Source organism: Aspergillus viridinutans, assembly GCF_018404265.1.
Source record: "Aspergillus viridinutans IFM 47045 DNA, scaffold_1, whole genome shotgun sequence".
In the NCBI taxonomy this organism is placed as follows: Eukaryota; Fungi; Ascomycota; class Eurotiomycetes; order Eurotiales; family Aspergillaceae; genus Aspergillus; species Aspergillus viridinutans.
In genome coordinates, this window is record NW_025091217.1 from 969185 (window position 1) to 996425 (window position 27241).

A 27241-nucleotide genomic window follows, 5' to 3' on the forward strand; every position below is an offset into this window, starting at 1 on the left:
GTGTCTTGTGGCTTAAGGATCCATTTCCTTTCGAGGGGAATCTCAGCAGCCAAGCACAGATATCCGAGACTTGTGATGCACCAAAATCTATCACTTATCATAAGATCATCTGACATTGGGGGTCTAACCCTGGTGGGATTAAGTACAGGGGTAGGCCTGGACGGTGCACGTGGCACACACTAGGAGAGTTGATTTGCGCCAAGGACAGATGCTGCACGGCTAATGCTCCTCCGAAATCCGCTATCAAAGTATCGGGGCACCGGAACTCAACACAAGCTATGAATGAAGAACGACCAGCCTTTGATTCATGTTGTGTCAATCGGACAGTGGCCTGAGAGAATTCATCCAATCTTCTCAACATTCAGACCCTGGTGCGACGGACGATTGATTGACGAACCATGAGTTAAGAAGAGGCATCACCTTCAGGAACCATGGGACTCCACCGCCGAGGTCTGTAAGAGTCGATCAAAAATCGGGCACGCTTCTTAGGGCGCAAGTATTTGGGGGCCGGGGGAGGCTTCTCATCGAAATGGCGCCCTCGACCACCAGTAAGAGCAGTAGCTTTATCTCTCATGATGGCAAACCACTTTTCAAGGTCCGGAATAGCCTCATGGTCCTTCATATTGTTGGCACGGAGATATGTCAGGGCGTTTTCGGCTGAGTCTCTCACAAATCGAACAGTGTTTAGATCGCTTGCTGTCTCCTTTCGTCTTCTGTTGATGTGTTCATCTCTGGCTTTGAAAAAGACGTCAAGAAGCCGCTCCACTCGACTCTGGACGCTGTCATCATCTCTCTTTCTCTTCAGGGAAGTTTTCGTATCTGCTTTGCGAGGATTATAGTTCTTCATCGACCCTTTGCCGGCCGTGTGGGCTCGCTCATTCCGCCCGTTCTCACGATCATGGTTCTGAGTATCCGCTTCATCGGGGACAACATTTTTTCCTTCAGGCTTTGCTTCGCGAGACTGTTCGAACAAAGACTTGGTGTCTTCTGAGTGTATGCCAGACTCCTTTGTCGGCTTGCTTGTGGTGGTGGTACCGGTGTGGACTTGTCCATCCAACTTCAGGATAGGCTCTTCCGAATTGGGCAACTCTGCGTTGGAATCCGTCGATGAGCGCGCTGAAACATTAAACACACCAGTCAGCATAATTGAATAAAGAACTGGGAAACAGTTACTGTGGACAAACTTTTGGTCAAAGCCTGATGCAGCCCAAGACGCTTAGTGGCCACATCCAGACTGTGCGAAGTGTTGGCAATAGGAACAATCCCCAGATACTCAGTCAGGTAGAGCTCAAGGACGCTCAGTTCCGCAGGCTCGTCTCCATTTTTTGACAGCGTCAACAGAGCTTTATCGTAGATGGTGACCTGACCATCATTAAAGTCCTGAGAGCGGCATCTGGCCAGTGAAACCTGAAGTCGGACAGCGCTGACGAGGAGATCCGATTTCTCAGTGCTTTTGAGAATATCGCGGAGGACGGGACTGGGACATTTGACCTTGAAGTATTTGTGAACCAGCTCATCGACCTTTTTCTGCTGGCTGATTCCCCTGCGGCGGCTGCCCTTAGGGGACGAGTTTTCTGGTATCCAGGATGAAGCCATTGTGTTTAGAGATGCTTTTTGGGAAGTCGGTTGGTGAGTTTAGCGGAGCGATGAGTAAAGGTTTGATTGAAAGGAACGAATGATTAGATGAAGACCAACTCCATGAAAACAGAATGAGTGCGCTATTGACGTCGTAGCTCAAGGAGATGAAAGGAGAACTTGGGTGGCTGTGGCAAGCGAAAGAAGACTTTATAGACAAGGATGTGTTTGTCACAGTTCAACAAATGACTAGTGGGAAGAGAGCAGATGCAATCGACAAGAAATGAAGAATAAGACGAAGCCCTTGAGATCCATCCTTATTGAGCAATCTACCTCAATGCTCTAGGACCTGCCCGTCAAGTCCTTACAGAATAGAAGTCTATGGAGGTAAACCTCCGTCAATGGGAACACTTTCCTAAAAAATTATCAAGACCTTTGGGGTCTAATCAACGTCTCTCTTGCTCATATTGTTCTTTATATTACTCACTCAAAGGTATTGACTGCATTGACAGCGCACCTATTGCCTGGCACCTTTCAATCAATAAGCCTCGTAAAGAGTTGATAGGGAATGTGAAAGCATCATTTTCAAAGATATAATTTCGTAACAAGAGCAATGCAGAATAGTTAAAAGGTATCCTAGAAGTAACAATAGCATTATGGGATTAGTACAAACTGCAATCTGTCATGAGGGACCCTGAGGCAAAATATCAAGTCAATTCCGACATTAGATCCTTCGCAAGCCAATGCTTAATTCCGCTGTTTCCAAATCTTCTCGATCTCCTCAACAAGAACCGAAACCCGACTACCCCTTCCTCCTTGGGCACAATCTTTCCACACGCCGTCGTCACGAACACACCACACATGCTCATCTAGCCGGACGGTACAGCTAGTTGTGACACCAAGTGCCTCGCTGTACAGGGCACTCTTGCGGAGCAGCGCAATACCGCTAAGGGGATCCTTGTCCCCACCGTCATGGCCAGGGTCATCGTCCTGCTGGCTGGCACACTCGTTCAAGGCATCAAAATCAATGCCATGTTCTAAAGCGCATTGCTCGACGAATGAGCGCTCCGGAATCTTCTCATAGGAACTGATCAGGCAGTTGGCGAAGCCCAGGGAGCGGATCGTTGGGGTGCGTTGCGTGCTTCGTCCCTCCGGTGGGAAAGGGAGATTCGCAGCACAGAGAATGAGCATATCCCCTATGCATTCAGCAGGACCATGTTTGCATACTACATCAGTAGACTTGTTGGATACACTGTAGTTTGCTTAGCCTGCGGGCCAGTTTCGTCATCCTGGCGGAAGGTCTTGCAGTAGCTTACCTTGCGATGAATGACAATCCAAAGTCTACTTTGTCACTGATTTGCTCCATGGCAGGAACTACCAATTTTTGCAAACAATCTCGGGCGTCTGGGCATTTGCTCATGATGTGAGCTTCCAGCGAAACTTTGTTATCAACCGCTGATGCCTCAGGCTTGTGCTCCATCAGCGGCACCACATCAGCCCTTGTGAAAGGGGAAGCAGAGAAGCCATCATCCAGCCTCTTGGACGAAGGATGACATGAATGCAACAAAAATTTTGGGATAGGTGTAGGAAACCAGCTGAGAACACTGAAAAGGGCGAATCCAACCGAAATGACCATTAAGGAACGCCGCACGAAATGTGATGCTGGTTGGTCGCGGCGGGAATGGCTGGAGGCAGCCTCAGCAGATTCGATCGCGCCAAGATCATGGAGACCTTCCCTCTGATCCTGGAACTGTACTTTCTCCATAACTATTCGTACTTCACCGACCCTTCTCAACAGGTATGTTATAGTTGATGCGGGGAAGAGGTTAGATTCGGAGGCTGTGGGGACGAAGACTCATTGATGGATTAATTAATCGATCGATGTGACTGTGGAGGCAGGCCCGTAGAGAGCAACGCTGATCACGGGAGCACAGAGTTGAGAGCTCACTCAGCGCCTAAAGTTAATTAGCGGCGTTGCAAGGTGACCATTACCACATTATTAGGCCAACCGCTAGCTACCAACTCCTGTACGCATATCTGATGAATCAAGACTGCAAGCCTCAACCTTTCTGTTCGTGGATCCTTCGATCTTCAGCTACCTTATTTCTTGGCAATTGCAGGGGCAAACATCAACATCTTCATCCTGGAACGCTCGAATATAAGCTAGAGGCCAGATGCCACAACTATCAATAGGCATCCAATGCTTGAATGATACATACCCCTGCTCGCGGTCATATCTTGAGATTGCAACGTTGTATCTGTTTAATTAAAGCACAATATTCGTAACTAGGCCCTGACTCAGGTGTTACGTCGCCTGCTCCAGGGCATTTGACACCTTATGCAACAATAATAGTGTTTTGATATAGATTACCGCTTGCCCGATTGGGCCTATAGCGTGGACCTTCCCGATTTTGATTAGATAGATTACGTTCCCTTAATGGCCGAAAATCGGTTGTTTACCCCTATCTGGATCCCTGAATCCGGCGGTATAAAATCTAGCTAGTTAGATAATAGATTAGAAAGAATTATACCTTCTGAACTTTCTCATTAGTAGGCAAATTACTAGTGATTGAGTAATCTTATATAGTTCCATGATTTCTAATAGTTATGAGCCTGGATTGCCTTTAAGATCTATGGATTTAATCATTCTAAGCACCTAAAAATTAGTAGTTCCTATTTAAAAGAGCTATATCTCGCGCTAGAGAGATATCTTAAGATTGAACTACCTAATTTAGAAGAGGTGAAGCTATATTAAATACTATTATCACCCCTAACCTACTAGATATGGAATATTATGCAGAACTGTTGCCCTAAGCCACTATAAAGGTTTCTATCATGCTTAATCAGCCTGATGATTAGTGGATATGGGATGCATATATAATTAGCCTAGCTTAAATCTATGGAGTGCTTAATATACTCTAGGGAGAGAGGCCTTACCTAGTTATACTAATTTAGTTAGTTAATCTAATAATTCTAGCTAATTAGTAAGCTAAATAGCAAGCTAGATTAGCTCTAGTAAGTACTCTATTAACTAATTTAAATACTTAGTTAACTAAATTAAACTAATTAAGTAACCTATCAGCTATAGTAGCCACCCTAAAGGCTCTAGCTAAGCTAACCAACCTTAAGATAGTAATCTATAATAAAGAATTAGTAATCTATAAGGAAGATAAGGAGTAATATTAGCTAGATTATTAAGGCCTTATAGTTATCTAGACTACTATAGAATAAATAGTGGCCTAAGAGCACCTCCAGTGGCTTACTAGCTAATTAGATAATAAGATTAAGAGATATTAGAAGCTTAAGACTGATCTAAAACTATTAATTTAAATATAGAAGAATTAGATTAATAAAAGATATTAAAAGCTCTTATCTAAACCAGCTAATTATAGTATATTAAGCTAGCTTAGTAAGTAGGAGAAGGTGCTAAGTATATATAGGAAGCTGAATTTAATATAATATACTAGATATTTAGCTACTAAGACCTTTCTTATAGTATTAAAGAAGATAGAATTATAATATACCACTATTTAATTAGATTATCTGTAAGATAAGAAGGAAGATAAGCTAGAAGTCTTTAGTAAGATCTTCTATTATTAAAAATACTAGGAAGGCCTTAGTAAGAAAGAATAAATAAGTATTTTTATAATTTATAAAGGTAAATCCTTAGATAGAATTAATTCTAATTTAATAAATCAGAATTATAGAAGCAATAGCTAGAATAATTAATAGAATTATAGCTAGAATAAATACTCTAAGTAAATATAAGATAACTATCCCTATAGAGAGAAATACTTCTTTAATAGTGTGATATCGACTGCGGGTATATGGCTTCCGAGAAGCCATATCAGGTGTGCAATAATATCTAGTGACTAATATCACTATTTTATAGTTAGTTAGACCTTACATTCATTCTTAGCTCAGGTTAAACTATAAAAGACAGCTAGAATCCCTTAAAGTAAAGGAGGTATATATAGGGTGGCTACTAGCCTATCTCCTACTCTTACACTCTTTAAAGACTCTATGTCCTTAATAATAATAAATATCCTATCTAGTAGTATATCTAGATTAAGTAAATATATAATACTTAATTCCTAGGAAGGTTTAAAACCTCTTATAAAGGATTAATCTAAATTATAGTAGCTTTAGTCTACTAACCTTTAGGAATATTATTAATAATTTAACTTTAATAAAATCCCTTATATTAATCATCCTTAATTTAATAGAAAATACCTTAGATTAATAGTTTTTAACCTTCTTAGACTGATTAAGATACCTAAGAGGGTAATAATTTACTATTAGGATATTCTTATTAACTCTTCTCTATAGTAATATTATAAGTTATAAATGTTATAGGCTATTAGAGTCTTTTAAAATAGTAATAGATATAGGATTAATACTTTAACCTTAGAGAAAGATAAATTAGAAGTTATTAAAGTTATTTTAATAAGTTTAAATTAATATTAATAATTATTAATCTAACTTCTACTCTTAATTAGATATTATTCTTTACTTAATAAAATAAATAATATTAAATCTATATCTTCTAGTATAGAGACCCCTTAAACCTAGGCTACTAATTATAGTAATAACTTTAAGATAGAATATCTTTAACTCTAATAGTAGTTTACTCTTACTACCTAGGGCATGAATAAAGATACCTAGGCTAAACTAATCTAGCTATATAAGTAGCTAGTTAAACTTCTCTAAGAATAGTATAACTATCTAGGTTATACTAATATAGATAGAGTTATAGAAGCTATAACTACTACTTCTAACTCTAATCCTCTCCCTATTATTATCCCTGAAATACTTAAGCTATATTAGAAGGTTTCTAACCTTAAACTAATTCCTATATATAATAGTAAGTATAGTAAGGATACTATAGTAAAGTAGCTATAGTAGGTTAATAAATATTTTTATAATAAGTAAACTCTTACTTAGAAGGAAGCTACTAAACTTAAAAAGGTTATAGTAATTAAGTATTATTTTATAGGCTAGGCTAAGAAGTAGTAGGATACTTATAAATAGAAGGCTAAATATAATCTAATAGCTACTATAACTATCTTAGATACTTTTAAATAGTAGATCTAAGACTATTTTAGAGAAATTAGAGAAGAGAATAAATATTAAGAAGAGTATAAGAAATATACTTAAGAAAATTAAACTATATAATTCTATACTACTTCCCTAATTAAAGCTACTAAATATATTAAATCTAGAATTCCTAATAATATATTAATCTAGAAGTTTATTATTAATTTAAAGCTAGTTCTATATACTTATTAGGTAGAAGATTATAATAAGCTAACTACTTTTAATAATATAGTTTATTATTTTACTAAGTATAAATAGGGAGTAGTCCTATATACTTAGGTATAACTTTAATCCTTTAGAGAGATTAATAATTATTAAATAGACCTAATAAATATTAATTTAAATACCATTACAGCATCCCCTAATTAACCTAAGAAGGGAATATATAAATAGAAGGTATAGTATTAAACTAATTAAGCTTACTTTAATTATAGATAGAAAGGCTATAATATTTAAGCTTATACTATACTAAACTAGCTATAATTAAATTATAAAAAGTAGTTAGGAAAAGTAATAGACTACTAGATATAGAAGTACTAGTTAGTTAACTATTATAGGCTTCTAAAGTTAAGGAATATAAAGTATTTAATAATCTTAAACTACTAAAGGATTATAATAACTCTGATAAGGATAGTAATAAGGAAAATTAGCTACTATAAGAAGGACTATTTAATATAATAGAGATAGATTTAGAATAAGAAGATTATAATAATATTAAGGCTTATCTAAATACCCTTAGATCTAATATTCTCTATTTCTCTACTATGCTTAAAGCTTCTTAGATAGTAGTTTATCTCTAAGCACTATTAGACTATAGCTCTAGTTATATATTTATATTAAAATATCTAGCTAATTTATTACCTTCTTTATAGTTTTAATTTTAATAAATATCTAAATAACTACAGGTTCATCTACTAAATAGCAGATTTATATATATATTATATTAAATTTAAATTCTACTTAAGTTAGATAATTAATGCTATATTATCACTCCCTAGGTCCTTAAAATAATAGAGTATAATATTATCTTAGGTTAAGACTAGCTAAAATACTTTAATCCTAATATTAATTAGATTATAGGATGAATAGTTATTAAAGGATATAGAATAAAATATATAACTATCTACCCTATTAATCTAAGGACTTAAATTAAGATTAATAAAGAAATATCTCTTAATCTTATCTCTATAAAATAGCTTTAATATACTCTCTAGAAGGGTTGACAAGAAGCTTAGTTATATATTATTTAAGAATAAGAGGGGAGTAAAGAAGTATTAACTAATCTAAAATAATTAAATCCTCTTCTAGCCTAGTATAAAGATATATTTAGAGAAGAGTTAGTTATAGGAATATCTCTAGTTTAATTATTAGAATATTATATTAATATAGGAGATTTATTACTAATTAATATTAACTCTTACCTATAGTTACTAGAGAAATTTAGTAAGATAAAGAGGCAAGTTAAAGAGCTTTTAAAGAAAGTAGTTATTTATCTATTAGCTAGTGCCTAGGGCTTTCCTATTATAATTATCCTAAAGCTAGATAGAAAGTAGTAATTTTATATTAACTACTACTTACTTAATAAGGTAATTATTAAGAATACTTATCTACTACTAAGAATTTAAGAACTTCTAGATTAAGTAGATTAAGTTAAGTATCTTTTAAAGCTTAATCTCCTCTTAGATTATTAATAGTTATAAATAGATAAATTATTAATTCTGAAGATAGCTTTTAATATATTATTTAGTAAGTTTAAGTAGTTAGTAATACTATTTAGACTTTATAATACTCCTATAATATTCTAGATAATAATAAATAGTATTATGCAGGACCTTAACTTTATAGTAGTATACCTTAATAATATCTTAATTTTCTTAGACTTAGAAGAGGAATATTAGAAGCATATTTAATAGGTACTTAACTAACTCTAAGAATATTAGTTATATATAAAACTCTCTAAGTGTGTATTTACTAAGAGAGAAATATAATTTTATAGTTATATTATTAGTAATAGACTGGTTTAACTAATACCTATAAAAATAGAGGTTATAAAGATATGGCTAAAACTAATAAATATTTATAAAGTTTAATAATTCTTAGGACTAGCTATATACTATTACTAATTTATATATAAGTTTATAAGAATTATAGCTCCTCTTTATAAGCTCCTAAAGGAATTAGATACTTTACTTTATAAGAAGAAGTTTTAACCTATAGTCTAGAATACTTAATATTAGTAAGTATTTATAATACTAAAGAATATAATAGTTTATATACCTATTCTTAAGATTACTAATCCCTTACTACTATATTAAATTAAGACTAATGCATCTAAATAGGCTCTTAGTATAGTACTATTATAATAAGATAAAAAGGGATAGTAGCATTCTATAGTATTTAATAGGTAAAAGCTTAATAATACTAAAAAGAACTATCCTATATATAAGAAGGAACTTCTTATAATTAAGGAAGTACTCTAATAATAGGACTACTATATTAATAATAGTTAGCCTATTATAATTATAATAGATTATAAAAGCCTTTAATATCTTACCTATATAAAGATATATTCAAAATATCTTGTGTTAGATTAAAGAGTTTTAAATATATAGTCTAGTTATTAAGTATTATAAGGGAACTAAGGTGGTTATCCCTAATATAATAAGCTATTAACTAGACTTTATTAAAGAAGGTCTAGTAAATTAAGCATAAATACCTACTTTTAGTCTATCTATAATATAGTTATAATAGATAACTAGTAAAGAATGCCTTTATATACTATTATATCTCTATAAATTAGAATGGCATCCATTAATAGTCTTATTCTTAAAAGGCAATGACCTAGATATATCTAATAATATTAAAATAAAAATTAAGATATTAGCACTAAACTTTTAACTAAAGATAGAGTATATTAATAGATAACCTACTAATTAACTATATTATATTAATAAAGGTACTAAAATACTATATCTTAAAATTCTCTTTTAAAAGGACTTTATATTATAGCTTTATAACTAGTTTAGCTATCTAGCTTATCTAGCCTTACTTAGAGTAATTTATACCTGTGCCTAGTGGCCTATAATATAAAAGGATATCTAAGATATTACTAAGAGCTATCTAAATTATTAAATAGTAAAGCCTTTAAGACTAAATCTTAAATATAAAGCTGCACAGCACTTAGTAAAGAAGGGTATTTATCTATTTAAATATTAGGGAATTAATCTTATTAGGTATCTACCTATAATACTAAATAGTAATTAATAGATTATTATAGCTATTAATTATATAACTAGTTAGGTTGTAGTAAAAGCTATACCTAATATAAAAGAAAATATATTAGCCTATTTTCTCTATAAAGATATCTTTATTAATTATAGAGTATTTAAGGAATTACTCTTAGATAATAGTTCTAACCTTCTATCTAGAGTTATAGTAGTATACCTCAAGATTCTTAAGGTAAAATATTATATAATAACTCTAAATTATCCTAGAATAAATAGTAAGAATAAAAACATGAATAGCTTACTAGGAAAGATATTAATAAAGTATCTTATAGGTAAACTAATATATCTATAGGATAAATACCTACCTCTAGCTATCTTTACTGCTTAAGTATATATCTATACCTAAATAAAGTTATTACTATTCTACCTTCTCTATAGTGTACATCCTTTATTACCTAGTTATCTATAAACTAATTAACTAACTATCTAAGATATTAAAACTTAATTATAATATATTAACCATGTATAATCCCTGGCTAATAAGAAGCTGTTAGCATATATAATTAAATAAAACTTAATTTAAGATAGTAATATAAAGGAATCTTATCTTATAAAAGATTAATAGGTCCTTATTTAGAATAAATCCCCTTAGAAGTTCTAATATAAATAGTTTAGTCTATATAAGATTAAATAATTATACCTGCTTAGTATATATGCTATTTCAGAACCTAATAGATATATAGTAGAGAACTTAATTAATAGCTAATAATTAGTAGAAGCTAATTTTAATAGTAAGCTAGAGAAACTATAGATATTAGCTATACTAATATAATAACTATAGAAGGTAGGATTATTACTTTATATACTAATTAAAGTATATAAGGTGCTTAAAGAGGTTAAAGAACCCTTATTCTTATATAATAAACTTTTAAGGATGACTTAAAAGGATTAGGAATCTACTAAATATCTAGGAATATATTTAAAGTAGGTAGGAGAGAGTATCTTAATAAAATAATATACTTAATAAGTAAAGGTTTAAGAATATATTAATAATATACTAATAGAAACTAGTTAATCTATGTACTATTAAAAGGAGTTAACTCTAAGAAGTAATTAGAGTAAAATTAACTTAACTTCTTTAGATAATAAGTTAAATAGAGGAACACTATATAATTTATTAAGAAATAATTAAATCTAATAGGATGCTAGAGGGAGAGATATAGACATTAATAAACTTTTTATAGTAATAGTTCTAACTTATTAAGAGTAATTAGAGAAGGATAAGTTATCTAATATTATAAGAATATTAAGATAGGAGAAAGAAGACCTATTTAAATTAAGTTAAACTACTTAAAATAGTTAAGTATAAAAGAAACTAATTCTAAAAAGATACTAGTAAAATAACCTAGCTTCTTTAACTTTATTAACTTTATTAATAGAAGCTATACTTAACTATCTTAGTCTCTACCTTAGTCTAAAAATTATTAAGATTATCTTTAATATTCTTCTTAATAGTAGAAGTAACCTTACCCTAAAGAGCTATATTAGGATTATCTAACTTTTCTTTATTCTTATTAAGAGTAGCTTATTTTAAAGCCTTTACCTTAATAAGAACCCTAATCTACTTTTTAAATATCTTTTTAAAATAAATTAGATTATAGTGCACTACCTGAAGCTTATATAAATTATTCTAAATATCCCTAGTAATTAGCCAGGGCAGGATATCACTATTAAGAGGATTATTCTTCTAATATTTAATTAGAGTAGATAAAGAATCTATAAATAAAAGGTAATACTTTCCCTTATTTATTAAAGAAGTTAGAGGTATAATACTTAAAGTAGGAGGGTAATTATTCTTTACTATACTTAAAATTAAAGTAATAGAGGRAGTATAAACTACTTCTAGAGTAAGTTTAGTAATAAAAGAATCTTACTCTACTTCTTTATTAGAAATAAAAGAATTATTAGAAGAAGCAGGCTAGGGCTAGAGACTATATTCTATAAAGAATATAAGATTCTCCTATATCTAAGTCTTCTTAACACTAGTTTAGTAGTATTTAGTACTAGATAAAGGGGTTAAAGTAGGTGCTATATAATAACTAGATTAATAGAGAGTAGGCTTCTTAGGAGCTTCTTTATTTATAGTAGAAGAGGATACTATAATTATAGGCTCTAATCTCTTAGAAGAGATAGTTAAAGAAGCTATAGATTTTCTAAAGAGTCCCTAACTTAAGGAAATTAGTTAATTCTAAACTAGTTCTTTACTATTAATTACTCTAAGACCACCTTATTATAAAATAGGACTATATATATTAGCCATACCTGATGTTAATTAGGAGAAGGAGAGATATATATCTAGTTTAGTATTCTAGAGAGATACTTTACCTAGGTAGAAAGTATATTATAATCCTTTACTATACTATATATAATTCCTATATATACTAGTATATAGTACTTATAATTTATTATTTTTATTAGTAAATTCTAAAGATAAAATATAGGTCTAGAAGGTGCCTTAACTATTCTTATATTAACTATAAGGTAAATACTCTTCACTATAAACTTAGAGAATTATAGTATCCTAATTACTATATAACTTAATTAGTTTCTGTATTTCCTTGCCATTTTAAGTTAACTAGTCAAGGGGATAGATAGGATCTAAAAGGATTATATATAATTACTATATACTAGTTAAGAACTAACTAATCTTAGTTTTAGTAGTGTAAACTATACCTACTCTATCTATAATATTAACTATAGTAAAATTAATAGGATTAGTATTGCTTCCTAATAACTAGAGGAGATAAATATAATAGAGGAATAGAAGAGATTATAAGAGTTCTTTTATCTATATAAAGAGTAATAGGGCTAAGGGATAATATATTAAGGCTTACTCTATAAATATTATATATAATAAGTATAAAAAGTTAAGGGTATTTATATCTAGGCTATATATACTAATAGTAAATACTTACTTATTTACCTATGCTTATTAGTTAATTCTACCTTTATTAATTTAATTATTTATATATATATATAAATAGTAATATTTACTATAATTCTTTATATACTGCTTAAAGATTACTAATTACTTAGGCAACTTACTTATTAATATTACTAAGTAAGATAATCTAATTATACCTCTTATATTATAAATAAAGAATACACTCAGCCACTACTATAATGATTTTAAATAATAATATAAAGAATAATTTAGTTAATTCTATAGATTATTAATAAAGAAATAATAATATCTAACACCAGATCTAGAAATCTATATATCTTAGTAATGGTTATATCCATATAGTTAAATTACTAGGTACTAATAAATTTCCTGTAATATTAGCTGACTAAGAACTCTATGGATAAAGTTTGATTTAAGCAGGGGAGGATGTGATATTAACTATAGGTATATAGCTTCTAAGAAGCTATATTAGGTATATAATAATATCTAGTAATTAATATTACTATTTTATAGTTAGTTAGACCTTACATTTATTCTTAGCTTAGGTTGAACTATAAAAGACAGCTAGAATCCCTTAAAGTGAAGGAGGCATATATAGGGTAGCCACTGGCCTACCCCCTACCCTTATACTCTTTGAAGACTCTACATCCTTAATGATGATGAATATCCCAATAGATACCCCTATCTAGTTAAATTACTACACCCTAGTAATTAGAAGCTAGATGCCTATATCTAGGCTATCTTTAATTATCTATAAATGCTGCTAAAGATAAAGCTAGTAATAGAGAGAGCTATTAAGAGAGGTAATAAGTAAGCTAATTAATAGGAAGATATAAAGCTACTACTATTATATATAGCTATAAGTATCTTCCAGAGTATATTAAAAGTATTTATAAGTATAGGCCATAAATTATATAAGCTATAAGATAGTTAGATTATTAATTCAGGAGTAGATATCTATATCTATAATAATTAATCTAGATTTCTATTATATAAGCTAGTAGATAATTATTAGGCCTATTTTAGCACCACTATAGTATAGATCCTTAGATATAGCAGAATTAATGTATACATAACTAGAATAAATAGTTAGATATATATTCTAGAACTAAATAGAGTAGTATATATACTAGAATACTATATAAGTATACTCTTAATATTTTAAATTAAGAAGAAAGGGTTTTATATAAATTAATAAACTAATATTATTAAAGATTAAGAAGGAAGGCTAATTTACTAAATAGAAGAGAAATTTAATCTAGAAGTTATTAAATATAATCTAATTCTACCTATAATAATCTTTATAATAAAGAGATACTCTGCCAGGCTATACTAATTAGAAGTAATAAGTAAGAGATGGTATTAATAGCTTACCTACCTTAGAGATAAGGCTGTTTTGCACCTAGAAGAGAGTATAATTAGTATAAAGGTGACTAGCTGCTAATAATTAATCTATAAGATATATAGATTAGTAAAGGCTGGCTAGAAGATATCTTATATATCTAGAGAGAAGGCTACTAAACTATTTTAAATTATCTATTTTAATCTAATCAGGCTAATACTAGCCTATAATAGTAATTATTAGATTACTTACTTTATCTATGAGGTAACTAGATATTATATCTTATATATATACCTAGATAAGAAGTAATTAAATAAGCTAATTAAGTAGTTTATTACCTAGGTCTAGATATAATTTAGCATTAAACTATAAAAGCTATTCTCTAATAATAAATAAATACTTAGAAACACCTATATCTATAAGATAGATAGTAAAGGGATAGAAATATTATACTTAGCACTATATATTAATATATAAAAGGGCTTTATCAAATAGGCTAGATAAATAATTATTAAAATAGCCTATAGTATATAAATTACTACTAGAATGCTAGAAAAGCTGTAGCTATAGCTATTCTAAATAGTAGTATATCTTTATAATAGACAGCCCTGCAAGGAGCTTATTAAGAATAATAAAAGGAAGGAGATATAGATATAGATAATACTATATAAGAAGCTTTATAGTAAGAAGCTATTAGTAGTAAATCTCTATATATATAGCTGCAGGGCCTATATAACATTCTATAAAGAGAAGATTCTGAAATTAAAGAAGCTAGATCTATAAGCCTGGGTAGGCTATCTTATTAGATATATAGCTTCTAATATATAGAAGATATAGAATCTATTAAGGGGTATAATCATAGAAGAATAAGATATTATATTTAATAAAGATAAAGTATTTAACCCTTACCAGCTATTCTATATAGCTACTATATATATATCTAATCTACTAACACCACCTATTAAAATTAATAAGCTGCTAGATATCAATGATTTACCCAGCTTAGTGGGGGGTGAAGATAAGGAGTTAAATAAGATAGTTAAGGCTTAGGGGGTGGAAGATAGAAGTAAGTTAAGTAAGATACTATTAAGTAAGATATTAAATATAGAAAGTAGTAAGTCTAAAGAGATAAATAGTAAGGCTATAGTAGAAACTCTAGAATATTAACTTCTAACCTCTAAGGCTATACCTATCTAGAATAATTATCTAGTTAATTTAATTAAGTAAGATATTAATACTATATTATATCTAGTATAAGTAAATACTTAATATAGAATCCCTAGAGGCTAGATTAATAGCCTATAGTAAGAAACTATATTAATTTAATTAGATCTATAGATCCTAAGGTCCCTAATAAGAATTATAGATTTATCTAAGCTAGAGATACCTATATAGCTTATAGACACCCTGCTAGAATTACTATTATAATTAGATTAAGACAGTAGTAAAGATAATATATATTTACTATTAAGATAGCTTATGAAAGAGGTGCAAAGAATAAGTATTAATCTAGACTTCCCTAATAATAATACTAAGGAGATCCCTAGATAGCTAAAGTATAGTATAAGTATTAATTTTTCTAAGGAGAATATCATTAAAGAAAAATAAATATATTAACCCTATGTATACACTAGATTTACAGCTAAAGAATGGGTAGATAGATTATAAAGATACTATTTAGTATTTAGTATATTTACTATTAGAATAGAATAAGGCCTTATTCTACTATTAAATAAGCTAATAAAATAGCTTTATTAAAATAAAATACCTCCTCTACCTAAGAGCTAGAAGGTAATATAAAAGTATCTACTTAAAGAACTCTTCTAGGTAGCTATAGAGCTAGAATATAGTGCTTTAGTGATCTGAGGGACTTTTAAGAAGGTTTAAAGGTCTATAGGTAAGTAGATTATTCTATTAAAATAGGTTTTTATATATAAATTTAATTAGGAAGGCTATTTAATTAAAATAAAGGCCTGAATCTGTATATAAGGTGATTTATAGTAGATGACTAGGGAAGATATAGCTACTATAATACTTATAGTATAAATATTCCACACCTTAATAGCTATAGCTACTATATTTAATCTAGATATCAGATAAATTAACACCCTTAATATATTTATTAATAGTAAGATTAATAAGGAAGTATATATCTGGATAGTAGATAGATTCTCTAAATCTAGTTATATTTACTAGTTATAAAGAGCTCTTTATAGCCTACATAGATTACTGTGCCTTTAGTAGTAAGAATTAATGTAAACCCTTAAGGAATTAGATTTAAAATAAATTAATACTAATATATATCTCTATACTAATAATAAGGTAGTAATTATAGTATTTATTAATAATATCTTAATTCTCTACTAGCCTAAACATTATTAATATGCTGATGATTTAATCTAATAAATACAAGCTAAATATAAATTCTATAATTTAGGTAAGGAAGGAACCTTTTTAAATATTAAGATTATAAGAGATAGATCTAAGTAAAAGCTCTAGCTTAGCTAATAAGCTTATATTAATAAGATTATTACTAGATATCATCTAGAAGTAACTAGATAGAAGCTATTAACTCTATTAGATAGAAAGACCTTATACCCCTATAATAGAACTACTTCTATGGCAGAGATATACTATTATTAGTCTAAAGTTAGATCTACTATCTATCTAGCTGTTATTATATAATTAGATATAGTAAAGATAGTATCTAAATTAGTAAGATATCTTACTAATCTAGGCCTAGAGTACTTTAATACTATTAACTAGGTAATTCTATATCTTACTACTACTACTAATTATACTCTAGAATATAGTGGAAGCCTTACAGCAAGCCTTTTTCTTATTATAAGTAATACTATATTTACTAATTATTTAGACTAAAAGAGTAGTAAGGGATATTTTATTAAGCTATTTAGTACTATAGTTAATTAGTAGGCTAGGAAGTAATATACTATTACTATATCTACTACTAAAGCTAAATTACTTATAATATCTAAGACTATAAAGAATATATTCTAGTAGAAATAACTATTCCTTAATATTAGATTTAACCCTAAACATGAGATATCCATCTTATATAATAATAAGTAAATAGTAGGGCTTCTTTATAATTAAAAGCCTATTATCTAAATAAAGCTATAATATATTAATATATACTAACACTAGCTTTATTAGGAGGTCTAGAATAGCTAGATATTAGTTAATTAGATTAAAATAGCCTATATATCTACTAATAGCCTCACTAAGCTGCTTCCCTGTAATAAGTATTAAGAATTTTGCAAGATGGTTAGCCTAGTTAACTAATTAGATATTTTAATTAACTAGGAGCCTTAACCTTAATCTTACCCTAATAGCTTACTTAAGCCTTACTTATAGCCTATAATTGCCCTACCTTCCTAATCAGGTGATTAAATTGATTCAGCTCACCATATCTAATGAGCTGGGGGGGTGTTTTAATATAGATTACTACTTACCTAATTAGGCCTATAGCATGGACCTTCCTAATTTCAATTAGATAGATTACATTCCCTTAATGGCCGAAAATCAGTCATTTACCCCTATCTGGATCCCTGAATCCGGCGGTATAAAATCTAGCTAGTCAGATGATAGATTAGAAAGAATTGTACCTTCCGAACTTTCTCATTAGTAGGCAAATTACTAGTGATTGAGTAATCTTATACGGTTCCGCGATTTCCAACATAGTGACATTATCTGTAACTCCATAGTCTCAAGTTCGGCCGAAACAGTGCCGAAAACAGGCCACAGATTTGGCTCACCAAAGCAACCAAGAGTTAGAAACCCAGCTGTCGTCTTGCTGACACAAGCCGTATTAGTGATCAACAATAGCAATTAGATACGCATTGAATGGTGGTTCCCATAAGCGAAGAGATATCTCAAGATCGTTGGAGGCTTGGAGCTATCAGCATCGTTTGACGCCCTATAGGCAACTAGATCCTTGGCTTGAAGCCCACATATACGAGACGAGCATTTGGGTATGTCGTCCTTGCTCAATCCAGCAACCAGTCACACATAAACCTTCGGTGCTATGCCTGACACCATAATAGGGCATTCAAATGAAAATTCTCTGTTCTGAGATCAGCACCGCATCAGAAAACAGCCTCCCAGTCCGAGGTCACCACGTCAAGGAAAATGTCGGAAGAGGTCGAGCCAGACTTGTTCTCTGCTATGTTCGTGGTTAAATTAGTATGCTCAGATATTGACTAGGACATATCGGAATGGCCGAAATCCAGATTACCACCCTTGCAAAAGTCAGACTCATGGAGAACATAATTCCTTTTAGCTTGCATCGGTAAGTTAAAATCCCGAGGCATTCCCGAAAGGCTCCAGGACCAGCGCTCTGACTTCTCGCAGTTCCTTCAGGCGTCAAGGTTGTCGTTACCGCTCAACACAGCACATCTGTACGTTTCGTGATCATGTCTCTTATGACTGGCAAGGCGTGACATCTCAGGTTCAGAACGGACGACATCATAGACCATGCTGGACAGAAGGTCGATAAGCTGAGAAAGGTGCCTGTCGCGAGCATCTTCAGTCGGGACCGTATCAGAATGGCTCATTGTTCATCCATGATGCTATTTAATAATAATGAGCTGCTTAACCCCAAGTCTCAAAGTATACGTGCGCATCCTGTCGCAGATGTCACCGGACAGTTGGCCCAACTCCGTCGACTCGATGACGCCGACGTCACTCCGATCTCGGAGTCTGGTCGGGGTCTAGCCTAGACACCAAGAAGAGTGATACCGTGATACGTAGTCTATGCGGGTGTGATATATTGCTACTGGTACCTACCTTAATGTAATCACTGTAATTGCTCTCGACCGGAATGAGGCCTCTTCAAACTGCAAGCGGACTATCGCATGTTCACTGAGAGAGCCAGTTGATCTTAGAACGGGATACTAAAATGTCCATGAATGGGTTTAGGGCAAACAGTCAAAAGAACCGATCGAGAGTTGTCAGTTGTCACTCAGGAATAGCATGTTTCATCAGGGACCTAAATCATAGCGCCATTGTGATCCACACGTAGAAGCCCTGGCGAGTCGGGGAAGTCAGTTTTGAGATTCGAAGATAGAGAGGCTCGATTCTTGGTACTCAATGTGGTCTTACAGAGCAGCGGATGAAAAGGAATTTGCTAGACTGGTCGCTGTGGACTTAATTCTTAATACTAGTACGGAGTAGTGATAGTAAGTTTGTATAATTATTGTAAGGAGACCCACCGTTTACCACCACATGGCTTCTTTAATTTGGGTTGATATAATCTGTGCTTGTGTCCCGCAGCCAGTCCCAAGTGAGCAGAAGCTCGACTAGTATTGCCGGCGATTTTAACTTCTATATTCCTTTTTCTTTTCGTCTCGTGGCTCTTGGCTTTCAACCGTCGCTTAAATGGAGAAACAGAATAATGTGTCGAACCAGTGGGACCACACACTCAAGGAGGCCAGTGCTCCGGGGTCATAAAGCGAGAATATTGCTCTGTCCAAAGTCGACTTCCTTGTGAAAGTGTGGCAATAGAACAAATTATCATAGGGGTAGATAGAGGAGTCGCTAATAATGTCAAGCGGAGAGGAATCAATATGAGGAAGATGACTGGAGGGCGGAGAACTGGTAGAAAAGAAAACATCAACAATCAGGCAATCAATCAACAGCATGCTATCTGAACGATGAAGAGAGTCTATTATTTACCAATGAAGGTGTTAATCTAGCCAGTGCCGGAGAATATCCGAGTCATCCACGGTTGTCGTCAACCACACACGATGTCTCAGGCTGTCATTGCTCAGATTGATTCAGCAGGGTCACATCGTCTCGTGCCGAAGGTCGCATTTGCTCCATCCGCAGCGGCTTTGAAGCAGTGAAGCTACCTACTACGTACTACTCCTAAATCTTCCATCTTTCCCACTCTTATTTCCCTCCGCCCCTCCCTCCAGCAGCACCTCAGCATTGAATAATTACCTTTGCTTTTCTTTCTCTCCCGTGTTGTGGAGAATAATGGCTTCGTATCCGCTGGCTGGTCCTGTTTAGACTCTTTTCTTACTCCCTCTAGCTAGTCTGTCTATACTTAATAGCCCTTTCTTTCCTCCATCGCATAGTCGCTCTTCGACATAACCAGCTTCTGCCTCAACTGTGGGAAATCAGTGTTGATCACGTCTACATCTAAGGTGTTGATGATAGGTAATATATTTCCTCTGTCCTTCTTTGTGCCAATAGTTTTCGTGTTTTTGCGCAATGACTATCCTGCTCTGTGGCCACTGTCCTCGCCATTATTCCTTCGTTTCCTGCAGATCCTTGCTGTCATTGTCACTTCAGGGTGATCTTCGGATCTAGGCAGACCTCGCAACTTTTGGCTAACTGATTCCCCAATTTAGAGATTTAAATCTTGCACGTCAACTTGCTCCCTTGATCTTTCGCCCTCGCACCGGAGCTTCCCCTTCCCGCAACAAGAGCTTCGAAGGACCCGTTCAGATCCATGCGCCTTGACGATCGAGCCCTCAATCCTGTTTCTAGCTCAAGCTCCTCATCCGATCGCCCTGCGGCAATTCAAGGGAGCGGAATCAACCAGACCTGTCCCTTCCATTGAGACATGCGCGCGCTGTGCATGGCATAAACTCAATACATACATTTGCATCCTATGAGTCTACTCGAATGACTTTTTCGGATTTCGTGCATTCCACTTGATCTGGTCATTTCGCATTCTCACACATCCAGGAGATTTACAATGGCGCCGATGAACGTGATGGGGGCGGAGAACAGCAGGGACGAGGAACATGATATACATGAAGACACAATCGACGTCGAGGAGGATGAGGAAGAAAATGTGTCCGAGCTTGATCCTTCACAGAAGGAGTACCTAGAGTACCAAGGTAGCCTCGATGATTTTCTGTCGCCTTTGGTTCTTGACGAAGCAGTCCTCTATACACTTGCACGTCGCTTCTCGAGCACATACCGCCACCTAGCATTGAACTCGGACCAGCAGTTTTTGCCTACTCCTGTCACTAGACTGCCCACGGGTCTTGAGACCGGTCGTTATCTGGCTATTGATGTTGGAGGAAGCAATCTGCGAGTCGCATTCATCGAACTCCTGGGGGAAGCGGCCGACTCCGATATCCGTTCAACAGACGCTTCGGAAAGATCAAGGGATACCCTTCGAAAGGCACAAAGACAACGAGTCAAACGGACACTAGAGAAAGCGTGGCCCATACAGGAACATTTGAAGATGGATAAGGCGGAGGACCTCTTCGCATGGATTGGGGACTGCATTGCGGAAGTGGTCGCCGAAAGCTTGACATCGGACGCCACGAAAGGCAATATTCCCGAAGAATTAGACATGGGGATCACGTTCAGTTTTCCTATCATGTGAGTATCCTTGCCATGAAGAGTCATTACCTATTGTTATTTTGTCTCAAGAGACTCTGGTGGTGTAATTCAGTTTGACTGACAAAGTCATACAGGCAAGAGTCGCTCGCGGAAGCTACGTTGATGCCGATGGGCAAAGGGTTCGCTATAACCTCGGATCTCAATCTTCGCAACATCCTGCTTCATGGTTACGAGAAGCACACCAGACGTCCTGATGAGGACGAGCCTTCGAGCAAGCGCCGGAAACTCTTCGCACTACCTAAACTCAAGATTGCCGCTATCACAAATGATGCCGTCGCTACGCTTGCATCTCTGGCTTACTCTGTCAAGTCCCTGCCCAACAGTCGTGTCGCAATGGGTATCATTGTAGGCACAGGCTGCAACGCCACTATTCCTATGAAGCTTGAGTCTCTACACGAATCTAAAGCGGAACATGTAAAGTCAAAGAACCCGGAAGCAAAAGAAACAATTGTCAACACTGAATGGACCATTTCGGGCGCCGCCCCTCCTTTGAAAGAGCTCAATATCATAACAAAGTGGGACGAAGAGCTGGACAAAGCATGTGCACGTCCTGGGTTTCAGCCCTTCGAGTACATGACCGGTGGCCGGTACATCGGAGAACTCATTCGGCTGATACTCTTCGACTATCTTACAAACGTCGTTGAACTGGAGAAGAAACAGCTTCCCGCACCGCTCGTCCAGGAATATGCTCTGACCACATCATACGTCTCAGACAAAGTCGCTCGTCCGCAACGTGACGAAGATCTCGCTGCGGAACTGAACCGATCTTTACCTCCACCCGAGAGTAGCGAATGGTGCTGGGATGCTTTGACTGCGGGCGCTTTTCGGAAGATTGCTCGAGTTGTACAGAGCCGATCTGCCGGATTAATAGCTGCGGCAGTGGTTGGATTACTCGCCTGTGCACAAGAGATCGAGTTGAAGGTGGATAGCAATGAGAACTCACCGCAAAGTTCAACTGCTGCATCACCCCAGCGCAACGGTAGCGCTAAACTGCAGGCTATCTTGAACGAAACTACATCGTCAACCTTGGAGACAGGCACTGCAAGGAATGGTCAAAGGCCGATTGTTCCAGTTCTACTGCCTACCCCGACACCTGCAGATTGGCAGTCGGGCCCCGAAGAGCTTGTTGTTGCTTACACTGGCGGGATAATCCAACACTATCCCAATTTCAAGGAGATGTGTCAGCAATACATTGATCGACTGATCATGAGAACCGGTCCCCAGAAGAGCGGCAAATCAGTATTTTTGCGAGAAGCTTCAGATGGAGGAGTCATTGGTGCTGGTGTGCTTGCTGGAATGGTGAACAACGGTTGGAAATGCCTGGTTCTCCAGTGAACGTTCAAAATGAAATTTTAACGAGAGATTATCATGCGGTCTAAATCTATTCTCGAACCGGCGCTATCTGCAGAAGCCTCGGTTATTTCTGTTTTCTGAGATAGAGGGATCTTGGGTTTTTTTTTCTGTCCTTTGTTCAACAGGTCTTAAGAGTGAGTTATTGCTCCATTCTTTTTAAGTTGAGTAATTGGACTTTTTGAATTTTCATTCTCAGCTTTGAATGTGCCGGGTTCCAGATGTCTGTATTATGACCGACTCTGTAGGCACAGTTTTACTTTTTTGGTAATCAACTTCAAAGACGGTTCTTCCTCGATCTTATCAAACCAGCTCCGCAGGATGACCGGCTTTGCTGGGGCTATCCTTTTCCAGCATTCAGTCAGACGCGATACCGAGTCTCAGGACATAGTTGCTGTGAATAGTATTCAGGGGACCGGGATGACGCAACCTCAACACTGTGGTGTCAAGATCAGATGATCTCCAACGACACATAAGCCGATATGGAGTAACTGCAAGCGAAGGGAAGGCCCGGCGGCGTATGACCGCAATCCATCTCAGTCCAAACGACTGCTCGATAGGCCGCACAGCATATTTGGCTCACAACACACTAAGCAAACAGCGACGCTAGATGGCGCATATCAGACTCTCGCCTGTATGTCCATGCACGCCAGGTCAGAAATTCGCGGATTTAGCCAAGTTGCTCGCTCAGATGTAGCGAAACATGTTGTTCCGAACACTCCGTTTCATGGCGGTTGGTTTGCCATCCTCGTATTCGATACCAGAGGCTCCGCCCTCACCAGACATCTGCTCGAGGCGTTCACGAAGCTCCTCGTCAGCTTGGGCAACACTCTTGGTCACTTTGGGTTTTGATTCCTGGCTGCCGTTGCGGACCTTCGATGAATCCACCGACGAGTTCTGAACTTTGGGAGGATTTAGCAATAATATGATAATCGCTCAAGGTACACCATGCACGAACCAGTTTTAGCATCTGACTTGGACGACTTTTGTGCCGTGTAGGATAAGAGCCGCTTTCCAGAGCAGAGGTGTGATGTACGCACAGGCAGACGTCCTGCCATGCACGAAATTTGTTGTAACTTCATGATCTTCATGTGCCAAGCGAAATAATTTTGAGATTCAGCTCCATCAGAAGAAGTTGATATTTCAAGTTTTGTACCTTACTGCGGTGTTATTCTGTTGACACTGATGTAGAGAGGTAATCATCAATACGGAGTACTCCACAGTGATGTCAATGTCACATGACATTGCGATTAAAGTATCACGTGACAGTTGTCCCCGCGATACGCTTCAACCAGCCTGGCCTGACTATTACCGATTCATCTTTTCGCACCACCTGACTCGATCGCTCACATTTGAATGACAACATGAGCGCTCAGGCATACTATGAGTTGTATCGTGGGAGCAGGTACTGCACACTCAGCAGAAACTGTGTTGCCTTTCACTAACCATTTTACCCAGTCTCGGTCTCTCCCTTACCGATACGCTCGATGATTTGATCAACGAAGGCCGTATTGAGCCCCAGCTCGCCATGAAGATTCTCTCCACGTTTGATCGTGTCATTACAGAAGTTCTTGCGGATAAAGTGCGCGCAAGGCTTACGTTCAAGGTAGCTTCTTCCGTCTACAACTTGCCCGATTGATCTAGGAAACTGGGAATAGAAGTGCTCTTATGAGAACATTAACGGTGACTGACTTGTCTCTTTCTTGAACACTAGGGACACCTAGATACCTATCGATTCTGCGACGAAGTGTGGACATTCCTTATCAAAGACGTCACTTTCAAGTTGGACAACCAGACGACAGTTACAGCAGACAAGGTGAAGATTGTGAGCTGCAATAGCAAGCGCCCTGGAGAGGCGTGAACATCTTCTTATGGACTTACTCATGGCGTTTTACTGGGCTATTTTACTCGCCAGGCGTTTTTCTGTACACGATGCCACCATGTGATTTGGCTGGGCACATGGTTTCCTTCATCTTTTGGGGTGTTATCCTACCGGCGTTGGGGCAATAACTAGATTTCGCATCACGAATACCTCAATAGTTATATCAAATCAAGATACCCTGATTCATCTACCTTTCTCATTCTGCGATGAATGAAAGTTGAGTTGGCCCGCAGTTTCCTGCTACTTGCTAGGTAGACTAAATACCATTGCGGAGAGCGGGGCGGAACGCCTCCCGCGCTCCCTCGTTCATCGATTGCGGAGACAAAATTATAGATCCTGACATCGAAGACCCGACAACTCAACGATAGGTGTCGCATTTCGCCATCAGTGGAAATTTTCAATAATACATCTCAATATGCCTCGAACTCTTCCATGGCTTACAGACAGCGGTACCAGATCTGAGGACGCAAAGAGTTCACCGCGTCGACGTGATGTGAAGCACGAGAAAGGTTCGGACCATGGTGCTGAGGAGACTCCGAAGGCATCCAAATCTACGTCTCGCGGAGACAAGCGAGATTTTTTTCGGTCTTGTAAGTAAAAGGAGATCCTGGAGTGTATGATTCCTTTCTAATAAGCTCTACGCAGCACCGAGTCCTCCAACATCTCCAATCCAGCGATGTCCCTCAGAAGAGTACGCACTACAGATCAGCCCTGGGACTGGCGGAGCTTTACTGATATACAAACCACAGATACTTGATTGAAGGTTTCGATAAAGATGATATTTACATGATGGTCGAAGATGAGTTCTACGCCATGGCGCAGACGTTCACCCAGCACCTCCACTATGCGGAATACGTGAAATGTAAGAAGGAGGTAAAAGTACAGAACGCAGCAGCAATTAAAGACCTTGCCAGACCTACTGATGGCACCACGCCGAAAAGCGAAGAGATGAAGAGGAAGGAGGCGGCCGCTGTCCTCTCGGCTCGTCAAAAGGCGGGCTTGGAGAAAATCGGGGGCAAGCGGCCGCAGCTGGACTCCGATAAGGAGGAAGACGACACAGACGAAGACGATGGGCTTGCGGGTACCTCGCTAGGATACCTGATGACGAGTCCACGGAAGGCTCGCTCTCTAGTGGGCATGCAGGGTGTTAAATCGTCCACTAGGGCGGCTGCTGGGTTCGCCCAGGCGTCTGGGTCTAAAAGGCAGAAGACGAATCCTGATACGCATATCCATTCATCACCGAAGGCTGAAGTTGAAGGGGATGATCATGCGGCGGATGCAACGGCTACGGAAGATGACGATTTGGATGTGCAGACCACCAAGACTTCCACAAGACCGACAGCAAAGAAACATTCTATTGGATCAGATCTCAGCTCACCAGTCTTAAGGACCAGTTCTTCGACTCTTCAGAACACTGACAATGACGACAAAGGGAAGAGACCCGTCCGCGTTATTCACAGAACTCCACCGTTGAGTAGATCGAGAAAAAAAGTATTCTTTGATGAGTTCGACGAGCTTCCAGAGCCGTCGAATCCGAGCGCCACGGCACATGGCCGGCTCAAACCTCACACAGCTAATAATACAAAAGATCCGAACGAAAGCGTTGTAAATTCGAAAAAATCTCGTCTCAATGAAGTCCCGACATTCTTGTTTTGAGCATGAAACAGCGGACAATTCTTCCAATCTCCTGGAGATATCCATTGGCGACATGCTTCAAAAGGTCCCACAACGACGCCAAGTCGGATTCGCCATCCTTGTCAAAGCGAAAGCATCACTCAGGGCAAGAAGACGGGCCCACCAGTTTAATGCTCAGCCTCCGGACATGCTGCTTGATCTTGTCCCGCGTGGACGGCTGACGCTGAACTCCCTTGACTGTGTCCTTCTCTAGGGCCGAGCCATGACTATGCAATGTCAGTGCGCTGGGTAGAAAAATCGTCAGAACTAGTTTCAATATTATGATTTAGCGATGGGACTAACTCATCGTCCGGGAAGAAGTTTGGCAGCTCTTCCTTGCGAAAGTTCGTTGGTGGGCCCTGCGGACAGTTTGTCAGATTTTCGCTCGAGGAATGCTGAGGGCTTTGGACTTACTATCTCCAAGACCTTATGTGTCTTCTTCTGAAATGGTGATTTCACGAATCGGAGAATCTGTCTGAAGCACTCCATAGTTGGGACAAGTTGGTAATACAGTTGATGGGAAAGAAATGGAAAATGAGTGTTGAAATCCGGTTGACCGCTACAACCTAGGATATATGCAAATATTTTCGCAACGAGAAGATCAGAAATGACGACAAGAAAAGAGCGGCAAGAGGGCACTTTCGCAGATTGCTTTGAACAAATGACGTTATACCAAACGATGGACTTTCGACTGAAACGCTTGAAACAATACAAAAATTCACAAATGAAGGACTGGCCGATGATCT

The 27241-nt window shown here is 36.2% G+C and overlaps 7 protein-coding genes across 7 annotated transcripts; 3 read left to right on the plus strand and 4 right to left on the minus strand.

Annotated features, from left to right (window-relative positions):
* Nucleotides 1-403: 403 nt before the first annotated feature.
* On the minus strand, nucleotides 404-1596 carry Aspvir_000252 (uncharacterized protein; the record flags this gene model as incomplete). The annotated part of the gene is made up of 2 exons (XM_043265389.1): nucleotides 404-1116; nucleotides 1185-1596. 2 exons carry the CDS (start codon nucleotides 1594-1596, stop codon nucleotides 404-406), a joined length of 1125 nt encoding a protein of 374 aa, XP_043121324.1.
* Nucleotides 1597-2322: 726 nt separating this feature from the next.
* Nucleotides 2323-3340, minus strand: Aspvir_000253 (GILT family protein; the record flags this gene model as incomplete). The annotated part of the gene is made up of 2 exons (XM_043265390.1): nucleotides 2323-2827; nucleotides 2892-3340. The coding sequence occupies 2 exons, from the start codon at nucleotides 3338-3340 to the stop codon at nucleotides 2323-2325; spliced, it is 954 nt and encodes a 317-aa protein (XP_043121325.1).
* Nucleotides 3341-20930: 17590 nt separating this feature from the next.
* Nucleotides 20931-22924, plus strand: Aspvir_000254 (hexokinase family protein; the record flags this gene model as incomplete). The annotated part of the gene is made up of 2 exons (XM_043265391.1): nucleotides 20931-21568; nucleotides 21664-22924. 2 exons carry the CDS (start codon nucleotides 20931-20933, stop codon nucleotides 22922-22924), a joined length of 1899 nt encoding a protein of 632 aa, XP_043121326.1.
* Nucleotides 22925-23626: 702 nt separating this feature from the next.
* On the minus strand, nucleotides 23627-24021 carry Aspvir_000255 (uncharacterized protein; the record flags this gene model as incomplete). The annotated part of the gene is made up of 2 exons (XM_043265392.1): nucleotides 23627-23841; nucleotides 23898-24021. 2 exons carry the CDS (start codon nucleotides 24019-24021, stop codon nucleotides 23627-23629), a joined length of 339 nt encoding a protein of 112 aa, XP_043121327.1.
* Nucleotides 24022-24303: 282 nt separating this feature from the next.
* On the plus strand, nucleotides 24304-24800 carry Aspvir_000256 (transcription initiation factor IIA subunit gamma; the record flags this gene model as incomplete). Its single annotated transcript, XM_043265393.1, has 3 exons — nucleotides 24304-24344; nucleotides 24398-24545; nucleotides 24654-24800. 3 exons carry the CDS (start codon nucleotides 24304-24306, stop codon nucleotides 24798-24800), a joined length of 336 nt encoding a protein of 111 aa, XP_043121328.1.
* A 436-nt stretch (nucleotides 24801-25236) lies between these two features.
* Aspvir_000257 (uncharacterized protein) lies at nucleotides 25237-26477 on the plus strand (the record flags this gene model as incomplete). The annotated part of the gene is made up of 3 exons (XM_043265394.1): nucleotides 25237-25411; nucleotides 25467-25512; nucleotides 25571-26477. 3 exons carry the CDS (start codon nucleotides 25237-25239, stop codon nucleotides 26475-26477), a joined length of 1128 nt encoding a protein of 375 aa, XP_043121329.1.
* A 115-nt stretch (nucleotides 26478-26592) lies between these two features.
* Aspvir_000258 (uncharacterized protein) lies at nucleotides 26593-26984 on the minus strand (the record flags this gene model as incomplete). The annotated part of the gene is made up of 3 exons (XM_043265395.1): nucleotides 26593-26722; nucleotides 26799-26854; nucleotides 26910-26984. 3 exons carry the CDS (start codon nucleotides 26982-26984, stop codon nucleotides 26593-26595), a joined length of 261 nt encoding a protein of 86 aa, XP_043121330.1.
* Nucleotides 26985-27241: the final 257 nt, after the last annotated feature.